Source organism: Lagopus muta, chromosome 2 (assembly GCF_023343835.1).
Source record: "Lagopus muta isolate bLagMut1 chromosome 2, bLagMut1 primary, whole genome shotgun sequence".
In the NCBI taxonomy this organism is placed as follows: domain Eukaryota; kingdom Metazoa; phylum Chordata; class Aves; order Galliformes; family Phasianidae; genus Lagopus; species Lagopus muta.
This window is the reverse complement of record NC_064434.1, coordinates 67869328-67891557: the sequence shown is the minus strand read 5'-3', so window position 1 is coordinate 67891557 and position 22230 is coordinate 67869328. Positions and strand designations below refer to the sequence as shown.

General features: G+C 39.9%; 1 protein-coding gene and 1 long non-coding RNA gene across 3 annotated transcripts in view; both read left to right on the top strand.

The window, feature by feature from the left end:
• Window positions 1-22230, top strand: part of RPS6KA2 (ribosomal protein S6 kinase A2) — a 263441-nt gene that overhangs the window by 15123 nt on the left and 226088 nt on the right. The window contains exon 1 of one of the 2 annotated variants that reach the window (XM_048936516.1): window positions 8413-8580. The exons of the other annotated variant lie outside the window; for it this stretch is intronic. Coding sequence (XP_048792473.1) covers window positions 8533-8580 — 48 coding nt within the window. The 5' untranslated portion in view covers window positions 8413-8532. Of the gene's footprint in view, window positions 1-8412; window positions 8581-22230 lie in introns of those variants that run through there. 2 annotated transcript variants of the gene reach the window in all.
• Window positions 6200-7908, top strand: LOC125689430 (uncharacterized). The gene is made up of 2 exons (XR_007375263.1): window positions 6200-6367; window positions 7680-7908. It is a non-coding gene; the product is annotated as an uncharacterized LOC125689430 (long non-coding RNA).

The window sequence follows — 22230 nt, the reverse complement described above, 5'->3', positions numbered from 1 at the left end:
TGTAATTGCAAAACCAGATCAGCTTTGAGGGAAATGTATCTTAAAGATGAAGAATGTTATTTTGTAGCATGTGCCTGTATGAATAAAAAGCAGACTTGATTCTTTTTAACTGAGTTCTACGCGAATGTGGACCCTGAATAGCAGTCCTTCAGTGTGCGCTTGCCTAGCCTCAGCCACATTATCCTGCAGGCAATACTGACATCTAGTGCAACTCAAGTACTGCTGAGCAGCTTGCTTTTGAAGCTTCTATAGAAACTTTAAGACTTCTGATGTTTGCTCATTTCTGAAATCTTGCTGTAGGGAGTGGTGTGGCCTCAGGATTCTGATGTTTTGGGATGTGTGTTCCCTTCTTATCTGTGGGGGATTCCTTCCTGGGTGAGTGAATTAAGGTGGTGGAGGACATGTTTCCACATCATATAATACAGATTTCCATCCTCCTAATATTTTCTGTGGATGGCGCTGCCTCATTTATTTTACTGCCATTCTTTAGGTGTTGGTACAATGCTTACACTTGGTTAATGCTCAGTGAGCTATCATAGAGCAAGTCTTGGAGAGCTCAAGCAAACCACCAAAGCAGGGTGATGCTTCAATATGGCAACTATAAGCTATTGAATGGATTTTAGCGTAGCTTTCAAATAAGTTTTGTATATTCATGTATCACACGATATTAGTTTTGTACATCTTGTATACTTGTAGCCTGATGAATTGCATTAAGCATATGAGATAATGTTGAGCACTTCTCAGTCAGGTAGCTATCATAACTATTTATTCTGGCAGACTAACGTAATTCTCTGCATTAATGTATTTCACCCAAGTTTAAAAGCAAGCAAGCTAAAAAGTTCCCCTCTAAATTCTACTAAATCCTGCCCCTCCCAGTCATAATCATCCAGTTTCTGGATGCAGCCTCAGACTAATGTAACCCGGGACTGGTTTCTGGTTGGAGCAGGTGTTGGTCTGAGAGACCTCTAGAGGTCACCTCTGAATTATTCTAAGGATGAGGATTTCAGCTTCTTGCCCACTCTTCTTTTTCTGAAATGAAAGATATACAGAAAGATCCTTTCTATGCTTCCTTTTCAATCCTACCCATCTGAATGGATGGTGCATGAGAAGTACTAGGTGTTTCCTAACTAAACGACTAGATAACCTCATCAGCTGTGCTGGAAGCAGCTGCACAGTGCTGCAGGCTATGGTGACTTGGAGTAGTGAGGGAACAGCAACAAGGAGCCTGGTACAATGATTCACTGAAACCTACCAGTTTGAGTGTTGCTTGGGTTGCTGTGTCTTTGAGTGGCATGCATTAATCGTGGTGTCATAGAGCTCAGTTTAGGCTGGTCTGAAGCACAGCCATGATATTTTGGTATTCAAGGTAAATGCATTAATTTTACCCCCTTACCAAATTTCTCAAAAGTCTTTTGCTCTTCTGTCTTCTGAGCCTGACAGATCTGCACTCAGATCCACAGCTCTGTATCTCATGCAGCAACAGCAGCAGTACAAGGAGCAGCTGACTGTGATGCTCAGGGTGCATTTGTTTCTATCTGATGGCCTCTTGGCAGGAAATGTGTTGAAAGAGAGGGATTCCTTCATGTGATAGGCAATCTCTGGATGCCTCTGAGAAGCTGCACTCCTACTCTGCAGAGAGCTCCTTGAGTTGCCATCCTGTAAATGATAACTACAGTGATTTGTCCAATTGCCCAGAGAGGTGGTGGATGCCCAATCCTTGAGGATATTCAGGGCCAGACTAAATGGAGCTGAGTGACCTAATTTAGATATAAGTTTCCCTGTTCGTTGCAGGGGCGTTGGACTAGATGACCTTTAGGAATACCTTCTAACTTAAACGTTCCTATGAAATTGTTCCGAGCTAATTCTTCAGCTTGCAGTAACTTTGTTCACCAGTAGAGGTCTGTCTTGTCTAGAAGAAATGTGGAGATTTTTATCAGTTAAGATTTAATCAGCATTGGGAGAACCTGAGACACTCTTCAGACTTTGTATGTTTTTGTATCTTGTATGCCAGTTTGAACATTTAGGATGATAGCAGCTGATGTTGAAGTGCTACATGTAATTCAATGAACCATGCTAGCCAGTTGTTGGGGAAATTCTGCCAGCCAGATGCAAAATGATGGTCTGGGTGGCTCAATTACCTGCTCTTCAGTCCCTACAGCAGAGAGCAATCAAAACTCAGAGACCACAGCCAGATTTCTAGGAGTGTGGATGAATAATCAGTGGGAAAAACTACATATGAGATGTTGCAGTCTGTCCTTCTCTTGAAGCTTTTAAGTCAGACTGAACATTCTCTAAAAAATACGCTTTCTAGAAAATAGCAAAGCCCCATCTTTTGGGCTTTATTTAGGTGCAAGAGGATGAAAGCACATGGGTCACAGTAGGCAGGAATTGTTATAGTAAGTGATCATAGCTGTTTCTTTCAAGGTTTAAAAAATTTCTGCAGTAATTCTTATTTTTCAACCCGAAACAGTTCTGAGTATTCTTTGTATCTATTCTATCTTTTGAGTCTATGAGTGTAGCAACTCTGAGCAGTTTAAAAACTTTTTCACTAAACCTCTAAAGACCATAAGGCTCCAAAGTGAATCTTCTGTTACCTGTGACTCATATCTTCTCCAGTACTGGCATCAGCATCTATTAAAATATACAAAATTTCCCTTCTTTAACCCTTTGTCTGTACTGTGGGGTATGAATATTTCATTTAAAGTGTGACGCTGTATTGCATTGAGCTGGCACAGATTTATTTTTTGCTTTTGCTGAAGTTCAATGACCTCAGCCCAAACAAGTCAAAGCTATGGCAGCTCCTTCTAATCATCTTGTAAGTTAATCATCCCACAGTTTAGCTAACTACACAGTGTGCAGATGGTTCTCCTGCTCTCTCTATCTGAACTTAACATACTCTTGCTCTTGATCAATGTTGATTTCAAAATCCTGTTGTCAAATGCACTCCTAATTTTGCAATATATATTTGGGGAAGGGAGGGATTGTCTTATTTAAGGCCCTAGTTCACAGATGGGCTACTTTCTCCCATTAGCTCTGTAGTTGCAGTTATTTGGGTACACTGTTCAAAAATTTTTGGAAGGTAAAAGTGCAAAATTGTGCTTGAATGAACAGTTGTATTCCCCACTCCTGCTTGTCTTCTGCTTGTGTAATGCATGGGAGGCACTGGGGACAGAAGGAAGGGAATGGACTGTGACAGCAGAGCTAAGCCATTGTGCTGGCTTTTCCTTTTTTGAAATCCTGTCTTAATTTCCTGATGTTTTGCCTTAGAAATATGTAGTTAAATGATTGAGATGAAATAGCTGTTGAATGTGCTCAGAGGAATGGAGAGAATTTTGTATGAAGAGATGGGGAAAAATTTTTTTTTTCTTTTATGCATTGATCAGTGAAGATCAACTAATTCAAGAAGCAATTTAAATCTCTTTAATTTTCTATACAGATATTTGAAGTGTGCATGAATTGCATTGTAACACTGAATTACAGGTAGATTTGAATGGATGCTAATAAATGAGGAGAACAGAAATAAAAATGACTTTTTTCCTGAAGGAAATATGTGAAATATTTTCAGCTGTAGGCTCTCTTGCTCTTCTCTGAAGTCTGTAGCTGACTCCCTGCATTAATTAACTGTTTCTAAATGCTCTATAGCTATGAGCAATGCATGGAGGTCATGGATAGAAGAAACTGCTACTGTAAATCTGGAAAAAATCTGCATTTGGATTATTTCTAATCTTAGAATAACTAGACTGCCCAAAAGAATGAACAAGAAGTAAATGCTTGTTAGAACATGCTAATATTCTAACTATATGCTGAGATGAAAGTCTGAATACAATAAGGCATTTGCTTCTGGCAATAGGTTTTTCTGGCTTATGGTGATAAGGAATTATCCACAGTGCGAATTCATCCTCACAGCGCTTATTGTAGCAAGGAAAGGATATGATACAGAAGCCAAACTATTCCCATGCCAGTTTAAGCACCCAGATAGTTCATTTGGATCTATTCTGCCCATGGGGAAAGTCAGAATTTTAAAGAACTTGTTCAAAGTCTGTCTTTCTATTGCTGTTGGAAGTTTTAGAGTTTATAGCTAACAATAATTTGGTGATGTGGAATATTCTGGGTTTATCTTTGTGTTTTGTTTCACATGTGAAAGACATAAGGGAAAAAACAGCCCAAAATATAGCAAACCTCTGTAATTCTAGTTTGCAGCCAGAATTTAATGATCTGTTACTCCTTCTGCATATTTACAAGTACATATTTTTTGTATCGATTTGCAATAAGAAAGGCTTACTGAAAAGCTTCTCAGGAGGCTTTCTTTTTTTCCTTATTTTTCTTGTACTGTACCTTCTGGACACTGACATTTGTGTCTTAACTTGAACCTTGAAAACACTGCTGTCAAGCATCGTCTGAGGTCAGAATCACTATGCCTATGCAAAGGTGGTTAACCTTCTATATTTTTTGGTTTTGTTTGTTGTTGTTTTAGAAAAGGCAGAACTTTGGTTGAATCCTTTAAAACCTTGGCTACAAGATTCCTTAACCTTCTAGGCATAGCATTTCAAGACATCAAACTGACTTCTCCTTTTTAAGAAGTTGTACTGCATGGAGCAGTGGTAACTTCTCCACTGAGAATTTCTCTAACTGTAGTGTAGCCATGCATCTTTACCTTTTTCTTACATTAATTGCAAAATGAACTGTCTTAATGCTTTGGTTGTAAAGGTTGTACAGTCACTTATTGATAGAGGACATCCTGAAGGTTAATTCTTGGAATGAGGGAAGCTAAGCAGGTTGCATGGAGGAGCAAGATTCCTCATTTCTTTCACTGCATCAAAAACACAGTCCTAAACATCAGACTCCTGGGCATCTACCTGCATGCAGGCAGTTTGGGGAGGTGTGGGGGGGTGGGGGTTGGTTACCTGAGAGCTGTTTTTAAGGCTTCAGGAGCGTGCTGGGCAGTGATGCTCGCAGATTAGGGAAAGAGAATCATAGAATCATAGAATCACTAAGGTTGGAAAAGACCTAAAAGAGGGAGAACTCATGCCAGTTCCTGCAGTCAGCACTTCCTCCCCAGATCACTGTGTGTCTAGAGTCAGTTATTTTGGGAAGGGAGAGGGGATTCTGTTGCTCAAGGTTAGTTCTTGATTTGCTACAGATTATGTTGTACTGCCCAGAATGTAGGCTGTGTCCCATTTTCTGTTTCCTTGCTTCTCCCTCAAGGTGGCTCTGGAGTCAGTGTGTCAGGAGGAAGGGAAAGGAAAGAATGTGTCTTATGCTTCCATATCTTTTTGGGAAGTGGGAGGCAAAAAAAAGTTTCTGCAATGGAATCTTCCCCATCAAGTATAATCAGTCTGTGCTTTTCAGTGCCTATTTAAAAACAAAACAAAAACCAGTAGCCTGAGAAGAGTTGTGGCTTCTCTCTTGCTCTAATCACTGGTAAGACAACATCAGCACTTCTGCAGGGTAAGTCTCATCTTGAACAGACTCACACTAGCCATTTGCCTTGTATATAAGAGATCTTTTTGCATAGTAGAATAAATTAACTTATTTTTTAGTATGTTTCACCTCAAATTACTGGGGGGAGGAAATTATTGTGAAAGCTCCAATTCTGTTGTTTTGAGCTTGCAGATCAATAGCACTGTGAGCAAAGGCCTTAGGAACCTGATTGCACCATGTGTCCACAGCTGCTGTGCTACCCATTTCTAAGCACAAATACTGCAGGATTCAATCCAGTATCTATTGTTTATTTTGCAAGGGGTGAGCTAGCCAGGAAAAATTCTAGCTTCTAATAACCAATTCTTCTGGTGCACTGTGAATTTATGAATCAAAATAATATTAGGTTAAAATGAATGACAGTCAGGTGCAAGGACTGATATGTTGTTAGAATCACTTTTTAAAAAAAAAAAAAAGCTAGCATACTTTTATTCAATTTGTTCTTTACTCACACTTGCTTTGTTAAACTTAAGGAAGGATGTTTTGTCTTTTCAGTTTTGAGTTACAAAGGAGTGTAGAAAGGTAACTAAAAATAGGGACAGAAAGTAGTATCTGCAAAACCCACCTACCTCTCTGCCATCAACCTTAGTGCAACCATAGTGCAGAGCAACACTAGGCTTACAGTAAAATCTGAGCTTTATTTGTACTTTAAATTCTGTAGGGGATGCAATATATTCCAACTCATTATGACAGTGGAATGCTTCATGTCTTTTTCAGTCTTGTGTACACGGTTTATGGCTAGCTGACTGCTTCTAGGGTGCAAATTGCCATCTCCCTGATGGGAGCTGGGATTAGATGAGAGCAGACCTGCCAAGAGCTGTGTAGTTCATCAACAAAGAAGTGCTTTATCAAAACATCTTTCTTACACTGTTTACATTAGAAAGATGAGGTAAGCTTTTGCTGATGAAAGTAGCAAATTTTTGTCTCTAAAAAAATAAGTGTATTTTTAAAAATTAAACTGTGTATGAAGCTTCCATAGTGTAAAACAGCACACAGATTCAAAAGGGGTGTGTAGCAGTGTCTGGACATACAGACATCATGTGCATGGGGTTTGGAGAAGGTTTGCTTGCATGCTTATTTAATTATACATTTGGTTGAAATTGTTGTGAATAAACTGAGACTGTGTTAAGTCTGAGTGTCATGCTGAACAAAAAGCAATTATCAACCATAGAAACCATGGGAGAATTTGGGATATATTCAGACAAACCCAAATTACTAAAAAGTAATGCTGGGGTCTGTCATGTATATTGGGGGGAATTTACAACTTCTATAGATATGAGTGCAGAATTAAAAATATAGTTAAGTTGTTACAGTATGAAAAACTGCAGCCTTACACTTATCCTGTTTGATTTCAGCATGCTTCTAGGTAATAGTCAAACTAAGAACTAATGTAAACCTTGAAGTTTTGTGTATGTTTGAAATTAAATGTGATATACTTATGGGTAATGCATAGCTAGCATTTTCACCATGTTGTGGCTTCTCAAGGTCTTCCCTGCCTTACACAGTGCACGTTGAGGCTTTTGTAAGAAATATTTCTTGCTGTTTTATCAAAATTAGACCCAAAGTTATAGGGCGCTTAACACATCATAGAAACAGCCTCTGCCTTATTGCTCACATTCCCTCACTGCCAGCATGAGGACCATTTCTCATCAGAGAACCTGGATTCTTCTCCTTGGCCCAGCCTCTTGAAGGGGCTGCTCTTGGTGCTGTGTGCTCCTCAAAGCTCATTTGTATGTTTGTCCAGCACTAGGCTGGGCACTGGTAGGCCACAGTATCTTCTAACTACTGCTCTCACCAGATCAATTACTTATGTGGCCCTCTTGGTTTATCTCAGTGGTTACTCTGGATCTGAGTTTTTATCACCGCTGCATTTCTCACAATCAATGCTGTTTCACAGCAAGCGCTTCTGCACTTGTTGGCTACAAATGCTTACAGTGCTCTGTGATGTTGATGCTCAGGAAAACATGTTCTTGCTGGAGGGTCTTAGATTTTGGTGCTATTATGTGATAAGAGTTTTACCTGCAGAGTACCTCAGAAGGGATAGTTCCGGTCAGGGAAGTAGCTTATTCAGGCTAGATGGAAATACAGTCATATTAAACTCTGATTCAACTAGCTGCTTCATTGTATGCTCAGTTCTTAAATGCAGGGAATATCCCACTGTCATAATTGAGAGAGGATTTTTTTTTTTTTTTTTTTTTTAGGTCAGGATGTCCTACAGCATCCTGCATCATAGGATGCCACTGACCAAGGCAATGCATCATTGTTGGTATGCTGCTGAGCCCACATCCTCCAAACCTGGAGGTGAACTCCTCTGGCAGATTCCCAAAGGGGGAGGCAGTGATGCCCGTGATCCTTGATTCCTGTGCCACTGAATCAAACACAGCATTTGTGCACTGTATTAAAAACCTCTGCATCTATCTGTATACAACACCTTTGTGTGTAGTGTTTGTTTTCTTTGTATGGGTTTTGTAAAAACCATTCAGAAAAAGCAAGTCTCTGAGGGCTGCGAAGCCAACAAATGACAGGCTTTCCTGCCTCCCTGAGCTGGATGAGTCACAGCAGCTTGTACAACTGACAGGTGCATGGTGGCGAAGTGTGCGCAGCAAGCAGCACAAGGTAGTCTTCTCAGTCCTAAATGCTGAGCTCCTTTCTTCTCCAGCACAGGGTTTTAAAGGAGCAGCCAGGCACCGAGCTCCTGAACACCTCTTTCATTTTTCCTGTAAATCTTTGCCACTTCATAAGCATCTTTTCATAACTTAGCAGATTTTCCGGAGAAAGAGGCAGCACTCAAACCTTTCTCCCTGTGCTGCCACCACAGCCAGGCTCCTGCTGGAGCTAGGTATCTGCATGCAGCTCCTGAGTCGAGTCAAAGATTGGATCCAGTCTAGCTCATGCCTTTAATCTGCTGCTGGGCAGGGCTGGCGCCTGGTGACGCGGCGAGCTAAGCTGGCTGCAGCGAGTTAATAGAGAAGCAGGAAGGTATCAAAGCCCTGCAGAATGGCTCAAGGTCTTGGAGTATCTGACCTGCACCACACTCCTGAATGCTGAAATAAGATGATAAAGCTGCCTCACAAGAAATTACAGAAGTTTTTCCTTAGAAAGGTAAAATGTTTGTTGTTTTTTTTTTTGGCTTGCTGCTTTGCCTTTCAAAATTAGATTGATTGACAAAGTTTGACAGTTGCCTTGTTTTTGTGTGCTCAACCTTGTGCTTCCCTTCCCCTGAGCTACCTGAAGCTGTTTTCTTGGCTTGTGGTTTGGGATAGGATGGAAATAATTGGAACCACACTTGTACAGCATGCTACACAGGCTAGTTTGATTGCATGTTACAGGTTGTGCTACCTTGCCCTGCTGTGCTGCTTTGTTACCTTGTTTTTTTTTGACACCCTATGTTCTGAATCTGTCATGTTGAATTTTAGTGCTCCAAGTTTCATTTGCAGTGCAAGAGAAATGCTGCTCATTGACTGGCTATTTTGGGGGGATGGGGTAAGGTATTGAAAGCAGGTATCTGTATATTTCTTACGCTTGCGTGTTTTTTAGTATTTTCAAATATACTCTTGTAACTCAATAAGCACACTATGCTTTCAAATAGTACTATGCTCAAAACTACTTGGGCTGTGGTTTGAAACCATTTCTAGATCGTACTTTAGTTGGCACTATACCCAGCTGGATATTCAGTGCTGTAGTGACTGCCAGTTTGAAATAGCATTTCCTAAATATCAGAATTATCTCTGGTTGCTGTTAGTGCTTATATGTAGCCATATCTTGTAGTTAGGAAAATGCATATACTTGTGTTCCTTCCAGCCCTTACTTCTCTTCACTTGTTGTCTGCACAGTTTGCATTCCACATAAACCTTCTAACAGTCTGTTTATGCAGTAGGGTTATCTCAGTTTTAATATGGGGGGTGGGGTCTCAATTATAGTGAACTGGGTTCTACACTTTCACCACTAAATACAATTTCAAATATATGGGATTTCTTTCTGATATGTTTTCTCAATAAAATGTTCAATATTTGGCTGTGTTCTAACTAAAAACAACATTAACAGGGTACAAACAAAGACAGTGATCACATCTTTGTGGCAGTTAGGATCTGTCACATCATTCTCTGATTTTGGCACTTAGAAGGATGCAGCTAATTAGCTGTACTACTTATTTTGGAGTTGTCCCTAGATTGACTGATCAGACCACAGATATTATTGAAAGTTCTGTTTTCTCCCTCTGATTTATTTGGGCTATGGGCACTAATCTCAAATAATTAGAGGATTAATTAGGTGAAATCCCTATCAGCATTAAGTGATGGTTGGGAAGGTTAATGGATATCTGCCTTTTTCCCACCTTTGATCCTGTTGGGTTTTCGTTTGTCTTTTTAACATGTTTTCAAGCTTGTGTCCTTTGATAGATGTGTAATTCAGTTGATAATTGCTTCCTTTACTCACATAGCAACTGTCCCAGCAATATCTTTGGGGAAAGTTTAGAAAATGACCTGTATCTCTTTTCTTGTTTTTGTGATTACAACTGTACAACAGTCTACTTGAGTCCTTGCCTACCTGATAATGATTCAGAAGTCTATGTGTAGTTAAGTAGCTAAAAGAAAGTGCTTGTAAATTTGCACAAAAAAAGAATGCCCTAAATTTACAATTTCCTTAGAACACATAAATAAATAAGCCTTAGAATGCTCCTGTGTCCTCTTGGCAAAAGTATCTACTGAGCAATGACAGCAAATTGATTACAGCAGTGAGACTCCATCAGTTTCCTCTTCAGAAGCACTTCACACCCAACTTGCATTACTAATTATTTGGACACCAGTGGCTACATATGAGTAAGTGATTTTTTTTTTATGTACGTGCTGAGTTTCAGAGTTAAGCTTTTAATGGCTATGTGTGAAAAGTTTTACAATGTAAAACAGTTTGCCTTGAGGAGTATGCCTCCACTAGAAGTTAACATGGTGTGTTCCAAGCTCACAATATTATTCAGTGGATCTGTATCAGGCGTGTTAAGTTTATAAGGTGTCAGAGCTTTAGTTGAATTTATCTGCAAGCTCGCTCACTTCTGAAATGTAGGTTTTCTGGTTTCTTCTTTATTTGATGTATAAGAGTCTTAGCCCAGATTATTTCTACCTGCACAAATCCAACATTGTCTGCAGCATCTGAGAATGTAACCAACAGGAATTCTGAAGGCAATTCTGTTGGACGTCAGATGCACTGTCTGCTTCTTTTGTTTACTTCTTTGTTCTGAATAATTGCGGCTTTGATTGCAAGCACAATTTGGATGGCACCAGAACATTTAATAATCTCACTGACTCAATAGGAAAATAAAAAGCGAGTGGAAATAGTATTCTAGCAGGAATATAGATTTTTATGAAGAATGGGTAATCTAGAATTTTGCTGCTTTACAGCAAAATGTAATCTCTGCTAACAGGAGAGAAGCACTTCAGCAAAACAAATAATGACGTCAGGTGATGCCCTCTTTTATAGTGATCTGGGGTTATAAGATCATGTTTGTATATATTCAAATGCATGTTTGTAGCATTTAAGAAAAGTTTTATTTACTCTTTTTCGGTGTTGCGAAAGATTAATTAGTAACGACTGCCGCATTAACAGGATATTACCCTGTTATAGTTTGTGTGAAATCTCTGCCTTTTCTTCATCACTGCCAGCAGAAGTTTCTGTCCTGAGGGAACACATGACTGAGTCACTGATAGAAAGTAGAGAAAAGAATGAAAGGCTGAGTAGCTCCAAAGGAATCTGAGAGAGAACAGATCTTTTAGACTTTTCTCTACCTTCACATGTATGTGAGTCATACCTATGGGCAAGGTATTTATAATCTTTATGATGTTCTTGGTGTTAATTTTAATGTAAAGCAATGCATTTCACACATGTCTAATAGTTTTCTTCATTATATGCTGTCTCTTGTAAGGCAGTCTTGTTACTCGGGATCTGGGCAGCTCCTTACTCTATGAATTGCAGCTGGCTATTTGCAGGGTTCTGATATAGGCAAGATAAGAAAAAAAATGATTTGGTATGTACAGCAGTCTGCATCTGTAGGAATCACCTGCTTTGTCTATGCCAAGAGTTGGCCCCGATTCTGCATCGTCTTCCAGTTGTAAATCAGTGACAGAACAACTGATCTTTCAAAAGTGTCAACTGTATCTCTATATAGAAGCAATGTTAAGGTTGAATATTATAAAGCACTTTTGCATTTAAATCGCTTGATTTGTTAAAAAGAAATGAATACTATGAATTAATCTTTCAGGATCATATTTTATTCCACCTCCATTCAAGAGTAGTTGGTGTCAGAGTTGCAAAGGGGTGTTTTAGTTGAGGGAACTGGAGACAAGGGCTTGTTTCTGAATTAAGCAAAGTATATACTTCTCACCTTGCTGCCTAAAATAGCTGAACCAGTCAAGCTTGTGAGTTTGCAAAAGAATAGAGGCCAGGGTAGGCTTCTGATGTAGAAGACTTCAGTCTAGATAGACTTGATTTGGTAGAAACAGGAGCAACTGAAGCATAATTCTGTGATGGGGATGCATCAGCAAATTCCACAGAAGGTGGTGCTTGTGGGGCTGGTATGGGAACTGCTATACTGAAGTAGAACAAAATGGACCTGTAGGGGGACATATGCCCTTCTTGATTCCTTATTTTTCCAACTTGAGTGTATTTTGAGCGATGCTGTGCCAAATTCCGCAGGCACAAATGAGACTTAAACACTACCACTATGTTGGCGCTTGCACTACAGTCATTGGGATGGGTACTGTTATGCAAGGGTTGTGTAACTGGATTGCAGGCATCTTGCAAATGAAGACTAAGCCCTACTGACAATTCATTATATATGATTAATTTGAGCCAATGCAGCCTGGGTGGAGTTCTTGGTGTTTTATTTGCCATGCATGGTATGGCAATCATTTCACAGTTAAGGAACAAATAGGGGGCCAAGCACTTAGTTATGCCTTTATTTGAAGGGACAAAAAATAGGCTCCTTTTTAACCATCAAGGTGCTCTTACTGAGAGATTTGGATTGAATAGCAGCAGTTATTTGGAATGGATTTGTATGTAATGTATTTATTTATTAGTAATGTGAAACTCCTTGAATTTCTCATGAATTAAGGAGGTTAAATAACAGCTGTACTTTCATGGGTCGAAAGGCTTGGTGGAGCTGAGTCATGGTTTATATTGGCAGACTTCCTTCTTTCCATATTTTCTAAACAAATGAAAAACAAACAACCTTCTTTGATGTACATCTTGTCCTTATAGTCCTTATATAAAATTGCTTATATGAATCCTAACTCTGTCTTGATGCTTCAATAAGCTGTTAATGAAGTGTAGGATATATCCTCACTAGCTCTATAAGACAGAGTGAAGGCATTTCCCCTGTCCATGACCCATCATCACCATATCAGAGCACTGGAGGAGATGCTGGGGAGATGTGTGCTATGCTGTACATGGTTGTGTTAAACAGCCCTGTTTTTTTCCTTTGGCTGGGGATAAAGGACCTCTTGATCTGTTTCTGGAGACTAATGCATGTGCTGTGGCAGATGACTGTGCACCGGTGGCTCCTATCCTAGTAAAACTGGGAAGGTGATGGGGTGGGGCCTGAATGAGGAGCACTGTTCATGGCTCCAAGGTGAGAAGCCACACTGGCAGAGTAAAGGAAAAAGAAAATGGAGGTTCTTGACGCACCTTTTAAATTGATGCCTGTGGAACTAGGCTAATGATGGCAAGTAATTGGTGTCTGATAATTTATTACATCATTTAAAGGATTGGTAGGTAAAGAGGAAGATGTGAGACAGTACTGTAAGATGAAACAAAAGAAAGCCAACAGTTGTGATGGATGTGTTCCCAAGTTTATACACACTAGCCTTTGACTTGTATAAATGTGTGTTAAAATGACATGGGCTGTACTCCCCAGATTCTTCCCTAATGGGAGTGATGCTCTCTGACACACAGGAGGGCACAAAGTGGATGAAGGCACTGCTGTGATGACAGTGCTGGGCAAGGCCTGGTACAGCTGCAGGGGAAGTTCATGGCCTTACTGCTATGAGAAGTCCTACAGAGCTGCTCAAGTCTTGGTGCTGCACTGATGATGCTCCAAATATACAGGCAAAGATTACAGTGCAGGTTTCTCTCCTCCCTTCTTTATTAATGCACTGCTTGACTCTGCAGAGTGTCTATGGAGATTGCAACTCATCCCTTCAGTTAACAAAAGTTCTCACCCCCAGTATCTCTATTTTTGCCAGCAGGCAAGCACTTGCCACTGGCATTCCTGGCTCTTGAAAAGTACTTCTGGACTTGAACTACATCCATGTACTCCACGTTCTAGGGTTAAAGTGTTAAAGGGCGGAAGTGTTAGAAACCTGTCAAATAACAACCATCCTGACTTTCAGAAAGGAGTGCCCAGGTTAGTTGCATCACTCTTGCTCTCTGATCTGCTGCATGATCCTTATCAAATCACAGAATGGCCTGGGTTGGAAGGAGCCTCAAGGATCATGAATCTCCAATGCCCCCCCAACACAGGCAGGGCCACCAATCTGCACATTTAATATACTAGACCAGGCTGCCCAGGGCCCCATCCAATTTGGCCTTGAACACCTTCAGGGATGGGGTATCCACTACTTGTCTGGGCAGCCTGTTCCAGTATCTTTACCGCTCATAATAAACTTTTCCCTGACATCCCACCTAAGTCTTCCCTCCCTCAACTTAAAACTATTTCCCCTTTTCTTACAGTTATCTACCCTTTCGAAGAGTTGACTTCCCTCCTGTTTATGGGCTCCTTTATTGAAAGGGCTGCAATGGAGTCACCCTGCAGCCTTCTTTTTTCCAGGCTGAACAAGCCCAGCTTCCTCAGCCTGTCTTTGTAGGGAAGGTGCTCCAGCCCTCTGACCATTTTTGTGGCTTTCCTCTGGGCCCTCTCCAGCAGCTTTCTCTCTGTCTTGTGCTGGGGATTCCAGACCTGGACTCAGTACTCCAGGTAAATCTAAGGCATTCTCTAAAACTGCTGGTTTCTCATTTTCCCCCTAGGGGAACACTTTTCACTGAGCGCAGTAATTTTACTGCCATGTCTATTGCACTATCTTCTATTTCATCCAAATGATGCCATTTTGAAAATGGAACTCCTTTTTCTTCACCTAAATGACCTTATCCTCTTGGCTAAATCCTCAAGTTGTACCCTGTCCTCAAGCATGATACCTTCATTCTTAGCTTGTTTTCAAGTGATTGTTAGCTTGTTTTTAAGTGATTTCCCACTCTATCCAGTGTTGTTTTTTTTTTTTTTTTTTTTAACCTCTATCCAGGATTTAGCACTGTAGTTAACAGCAAAATGCTCATGCTGTGCAGCTTCTGCTGCAGGCGTAAGTCATTCTTCCTGTAGGTACAATGCTCAAATAGTCTGAACACCATTCTGGTCAAGTTCATATTCTTTTTTTGCCTGTGTTACCAGTGTGATAGGTCACTGACTTTTCAATTGAATTCATCTGGTCTTCCATTCAATCAAGTATCTGTGCAGTAGATATAACCCGTATGATCTTCCTGATGTTGTAAATCGTGTGTAGCTGCATTATTTGCTTACCATACTGAGTCCAGCATTAGCATTGATGTGTGCCAGCTTTTGAAGCTTTCTGGAGTGATACAGAATCTCCTTTTCAGCAGCCATTGCTGACTGTGACTATTCCTAAAAGGCAGAAACATATGAGCTTTCTGTTTTGAAACTTTCAAGAAGTAAAAACTGTAAGCTTGGCACCAATCTGTTTTCAATAAGTTCTGGTGCACTATATAAATGAAGGCATCACACAAGTTTAACCATCTCTTCCTTTGCTCGTGTTTTTTCTCATCTATTTTAAGTTTGCAGGCTACAAAACGAGGTGTGTCTTAGAGGAAATGTATATACCTTGTTTTCTTGAGAATAATATTAACAAATCTATACTTCAATTGTGTAGGCAAAAAGATTGCTTCACTTACCTCATACTAGTAATTGTCTCAGCCCACTGCCTGATTTAACAGGAAAAAAGCAGCTCTAAGATACATCTTCATTTGAAGCTGCCTTGTGGGTGTGTCTGTATTTCATCTCTGGCTGTCTGATTTCCTGTCCCAAGCAGAATAATGTTCCATTAAACACAAGAAATCATTACTCACAGTACACTTGTAACCTAGTATGTAAGTGAGGATTTAATACTTGCTTCAAATATACTGTGTAGTTCTAACTGCGTATTTCTAAAACTCAAGATATCTAAAGACAGCTTCAGAGGTGTAGGATGATAAGATGCCTCTGTAAGGTCTGCGTTTAATCTTCAGCAATACTCTATTAAAGAAATGTGTTTGTTAGACCCACATGCAAACAGTAGTCCTGAGCAAGTCTTTTGTGAGATAAGAAAATTACAGAATGGCCCAGGTTGGAAGGGACCCCAAAGATCATTGAGTTCCAGCCCCCCTGCCACAGGCAAGGCTACTAACCTCCAGACCTAGTACTAGACCAGGCTGCTCTGGGCCCCATCCAATCTGATCTTGATCACTTGCAAGGATGAAGCATCCCCAACCTCTCTGGGCAGCCTATTTCAGCACCTTGCCACTTTCTCTGTAAAGAACTTCTCCCTGACATCCAATCTAAACCTTTCCTCCTTGATTGGAAGGCTACAGTGGGGTCTCCTCATAGCCTTCTCCAGGCTGAGTAAATCCAGCTCTGCCAGCCTGTCTTTGTAGGGGAGGTGCTCCAGCCCTCACCTTTGTAGCTCTCCTCTGGACCCTTTCCAACAACTCCACATCTTTCATATACAAGGGCACTAGACCTGGATGCAGTACTCCAGATGTGACCTTACAAGTGTGGAGTAAAGGGGGACCACCTCTCTGTTCCTGCTGGCCAACCAATATCCTTATCCATTGGCTTGTACACCCCTCAAATCTGTATCTCTACAGTTTGGAGAGGAGGATTGGTGAGGGACTGTGTTGAGGGTCTTGCATGAATTCAGGTAGATGATATCTGTTGCCTTCCCTTTGTCTGCTGATTTTGTCACTCCACCATAGAGTATCACTGGATTGGTCAGGCATGACATTCTCTCAGTAGAGCCAAGATGGCTGTCTCTGATCTCCAGTTCATCCCTTATGTGCCTTAATGTGCCTTCTAGGAGGATCTGTTCCATGACTTTCCCAGGCAGAGAGGTGAGACTCACCAGCCTGTGGTTCCCTGGGTCCTCCTTCCTACCTTTCTTGTAAATTGGAGTGATGTTACCTTTTTTCCAGTCCCTAGAGACTTTGCTCAACAGCCACAACTTTTCAAATATGACGGAGAGCAGCTCAGAAACTTTATCAACCAGCTCCTTTAGCACCCTGGCATGTGTGTTATCTGCACCCTATTGACTTGTATACATTCAGTTTCATGATATGGTCTTGGACTTGCTTTGCCAGCGAAGACCAAGGTAAAAACAAACACATCTAGTACCTCAGCCTTCTCCATATCTATTATAGCCAATTTTCCTTTCTTGTTTAATAGAGGAAGTATGCTCTTTGGCCTGCCCCTTCTGTCCACCTTCTGTCCAATTTACCTATAGAATTCCTTGTTTTTAACATCTCTTGCAATGTTCAGTTCCATCTGCACCTTCACTTTCCTAATCCCTTCTTTGCAAGTCCAGACGGCATCCCTGCATTCTCCCCAGGTGACACATACTTGTTTCTACAGCTGGTATAATCCCTTATTTTCCCACAGTTTGACCAGCAGGTCCTTGCCATGCCATGCAATGGCATTTTTAGTATCCTGCCTTTCATGTCTGCTTTCTTATTCTGAGAGTTGGAGAGCTCTTGTGCTTCAAAAAGGCATCTTTTAAAAGTAGCCAGCTTTGTTCTGCTCCTTTGCCTCTAAGGACAGCTTCCTAGGAGATGAATGGCCTGAGAAGAGCAAGGCTGGGTGTTGTTGGATATAAAAGCAGAATATGCTCTATAGAAACAGAGCAATAAAACAACAAGGAATTCTATCGGTAATGTGTTTTATCAGCTCTAATGCCCCTTTTCTAAATTCCTGATGATATTAAGACAGGATTTGTAATGCAGGTCATTCCCAGACCAGGCAGTTTAACCCCCTTTCATGTCGGCATCAATTCCTGCTCACCAAAATCATTGAAAATTTTGTGGCCTAGAGTGTAGATTAGCATTAAGGGGCAGAAGGTTACAAATGCAACTTTCATTTTTGTTTTACTTAATTTAAGAGAGTTTTGCTATCATCTTTAAATGCAACTTTTAGCACTGAAGGAAAATATTTATCACTTTCTGCCAAGAAAATCTTAAAACTAATTGCCAGTGTTTTTCTACATTACATTGCCAGAATCAAATAGACATTTTGAAATTTTGTCATACAAATACAGCATATGGTTTTGAGCTTGAACTGTGGTTTGGTTTCCTTTGTTCTTCAATATAAGTTGAATTTTTTTTCTTGCCAGAGCTTTTAGAATTCAGATATTCCTCAGCTGCTCTTTTGGAGAATTAAACTGTACTAGGCACCATGTGATTAGGAGATTCTCATTTTTAATTTTTTTCCCTCATTGAAACTGCGGAAATGGGAAGAAACAAATGCAAGTTTTCAAAATAAAGCTCTTATAGGACCCTACTCATTTGATGTAGTTTGTGTTGTATATCTAGAAACATCTTGCAGCCAGTTTCCTTGGAAGGTTGATGCAGAAAGGCAATAACTTGTTTTGCTGTTTGTTTTTCAGCAGGATGTTAATAAGATCTCATCCCCTTTTATTTTTCTTTTCCTATCTTGTATTGCTAGATAATCGAAAATTTCTGCCTTGTCTGTAGAGTAAAAGAAAGACTTATCTATTTAAATACAAGCCATCTGTTAATCTAGAAAATAAAGGTGCATTTGTGTAGACTGATATGACCGAGGAAATGGGTACAGGCATTCTAGCTTTCATTTAATCTTTTTAATAAAGAGAAAAATGAATTCATACTTAAATTTAATCTTTTGGGGAATATCTCTGGAGGCCTTAAGAGGATGCACTGTTAAGCTCTGAAAATCAAGGTGATCTCACAGCCTTCTCAATTGAACTACTTTGTATAAGGGCATCTGCTGTGTCTTACTCTTGAGTGTGGCGTGGAAGAAAAGCCATCTTAGCACAAACCTAGCAGCTATGCTAAATGTAGGGAAAAATGACTGGAAATTTTTTATCTCAGCTTTTATAAAGCTTCAGGAAACAGCAGATTGTCTTCAACAAAAGATATTAGAAGGTGCACGGTTGTGCAGGGAAAAATGAACCATTCATAAAAGCATTAGAAAAGCTGAAGTGTGTTTCAGTTTGAAGAGCTGTGTATTGCAGTGACCTTGCACTTACGTGTGTTTTTCAGAAGGAATGTTGTGAGCAGGGAGAATTGAACACTGGGAATCAAACTTCTGGTACTGATTTGTCTGAATCACTTTATAGTATAGAACTGCAAATATGCTTATTTATTTGGGGGAACTAACAGGTTGGGGAAGCTGGAGGAAAATACCTAGTTATGAAAATTACTTCCCCTTCATAGATGAAGGAAATACTGAGTAGCAGCAACAGAAGTGGGGAGAAGGAGAGCAGGGGAAAAAAATCTGTCACTGAAATTTCAGTTTTCCCTGAATCCAAAAGTCTTTTTTTAGCATCTTAAATTTTGACAAAAGATACTATTCTGTTATTTCATCTTCTAAGGTAATAATGAACTGCAATATTTATCAAATGACATAAAACCTATGTAAAATAGCTGAGGATGCTATTGCAAGAGGTTTGTTGGTAAAAGAGAAAATACAGAAGAGAATGGTGGTAAACATAAGAAAGTTGTTTTCTTTGTTTCAATCTCTTGCCTTTCAGTTTGTTGCTGGAACAGAATGTGCCATTAGTGGCCTCCTGGCTTAACATTTACCCACTACAAATTTTACATCAAAATGGCATTTTAAATAACCTAATTCTCTTAAAAGTTGTATCTGAACTCTTCAACTTATCATCTGACTGTAATTAAAAAGAGAAATGCAAGTGCAGAAAGCAATTCTCTTGATTGAAAGACAAGCCCTGCTTCTAGAAGTAGTTATGCAGCTGCACTTGTTGCCCACTTCAGTAAATCCGGGCTAACAAACCTATGATTTTTGCTAGCTCCTGAACCAAGTATTTGCTGCTATTGTCCTCCTAATGCTGAACACCTTTTGTTGAAGCAAGTGGTCAATTGTTGCAGATAACGGTTACTCTAGACAAGTTTACATCTAGTGCTTGATTGCAAGTGCTCCTCTAAAAAAAATGTTTACTAATGGATTTATAACTTAATTGTACACAAGGTACATATGGTTCTTGTCAAGTTTATTAAAAAGCTTAGAATCGAATTTTTGACATGTTGCCATAGGAGATGTGACAGCGCAGGATGAGGGGCACTAAGTAAAAGGGGACAAACCTATATTAAAGCTAAGTACTCAATCTGAAAGAAAGACCTTTCTAAAAATTTGTTTTCTATTTTTAAACCATCTTGAGAAACAGTCTGGGGAGCTGTTTCTTGTACTGAGTAACAGCAGTCTGCTTTGGTGGAGCCTTAACAAGAATTAGTAAAGTTTTATTCTTTTTCAGATTTCCCTCCTCTGCTCGCTATCTATACAGTTTTGATAGGAAGAAATGGAAAGTGAAATATTTCCAATCCCTTATACACAGCATTTGAGCCCTAGCTTTTACAGTATTAGTAAAAACACTGAGTGATTGTGAAACATAATGCCTTTCCATCAGGTACTAGGGAATTGAAACTGAGAAAACATGGCGAAGTTAATTCAGAAATATGTTGTAAATGTTGTTTTTATGCAGTCATCTTTTGGCTGGAAAACATAGGTTCAGTTTAGTAACAAAATCTAAACTTATATATACTATGGAGAAATTTGGAAAACAGATGATGGAAACTTCATAAGAGATATGTAGTTTAGTGGCAACAGTGGTTAGTGTTTTGTCACCTCTCCCGTTAGACTTCAATATGGTTATTTCTGCTTCCGATGAGGGCATATACAGTCCTCAGGCTTGAAACTGCATGCTGGTACTGATGCCAGAAAAGTGTCTTGTTTACCTGTTAACATCTCACCTAATCACTTATTCAATATTAGCAGTCACGAATAGCAATTACTTGGTATGCTCTGTGTGTGCATATATGAAAGCTGCTCTGCAGCTCAATGCCTATTGTTAGGAGAGCAGTTGAAACAGAATAGCAGATTTCCCTCAAATGAGGTAGCATTAGTAACCAGTTTCGTGCTCCACCAGTTAAGGGAGCAGAATGCAAACAGTCTAGTGAATAAAACATGCTGTAGACTTGGTTTTGGCCAGAGTTTCCATGGCAGCATGGGGCACATTGACCTAACGCAGCTGGGGAAGCTGGCCTCAAAGCAAACTAATGACTCTTGTGCACCTACGTCAAAGGAGTGTGAGGGGTAAACCTTCATGCTCCAGCTCTCTGGGCAGCAGTGTCTCCTAGAGTTTGGGGAAATCAATTTAAAGAACCCAGGGGAAAGTAGAATAGAACATGCATGGACTCTTAGGGTCTGCTAAGAAGACTCGTTAAGTGGGAGAAGGAATGTAGGAGGGAGCATTTCTAAGTTCTTGAAAGAAGATGACTGGTAATAGCCATTCCTACTGCCCTGTGATTGTGAGCTCTCCTTTCTCAGATGCAGAGGCCCAGGCAGAACTCAATTGGAGGAGGGAGAAAGTTGATGCTTCTGCTCACTGTTATTTTACACACCCTCCCAATGTGCGTCACTCTAGAAGGATCTGTATACTTGTATTTTAATTAAGAAGTTTAGTCTGGAATCCTACAAAAGCCGATTTGAGAATCAGTATTTACAGATGAATGACTTTTTTTAAATTTTCCTCTTATGTTTTTGGACAGAAGCTTGTGGAGGGGAGGAGGGAAACCCACTGTGTCATGTTCTCAAATTTAAGCAGTGTCATAGATGTGGGAGAAGAGCTTGGAACAAATTTTGCGGTATTCAAGGTGCTATTGGATTGAGGCTGGCATAATTTTTGTATCACTTAAGTCTGGCAAAGTGGAGTTTACTCTGTGTAAACTGCAGTATAGAAACTTAAATATGGTAAGACAGAATAACTGATTCTGCCTGTTTGCAAAATCTCTCATTTGGAGAATTTTCAGACTCTCACCTTTCATGATGAGTGGGAGAGTGTCTGAAGATTGTATGCCTTCTGCAAATGACTGAAATTTAAACTGAAAGTGACCCTTAGCTGCAGACAGTGGAGGTCAGCAATGGGATAATGTTTCACATTAAGTGAATTGAAAAGAATGATGAGTACAAAAACATATCAAATCCCTTAATTCCTTTTAAAACCCCACTAATCTATGTGATTGTAGATAATCCTCTGAAGCAGCAGCAAAACTGATATGTGGAGTGTAGCCGTAAGCACAACATTTAGCCTTGTAGATTACTTAAACTCCACTGGTAACTTTCAGAAACTGTATTGCATGTCATTTTCTTCTTTCTTCACACAAACTGAAGTATAGGGTGTTGTGAAACTTAAGTACCCTCTTCATTCCTATCCTCTTTCTTAGGTTTTGTCAAAAAAAAAAAAGCCTACTATGTATAGTGGAAAAAAAGTCAAAATAATTTAAGTGCTTTTCCAAATCTTCTAAAGACACAGGTCATATTTGGTCAAGAACGGAAGAAGACAACAAGAAGGCTTCTGACTTTCTGGGAAGAAGCAAATTAACACTTTCATGTTGATCATCTCTTTATGAATAGTGTGCTGGGGCTGTTTACTTCAATCTTAATATTCTTCACCG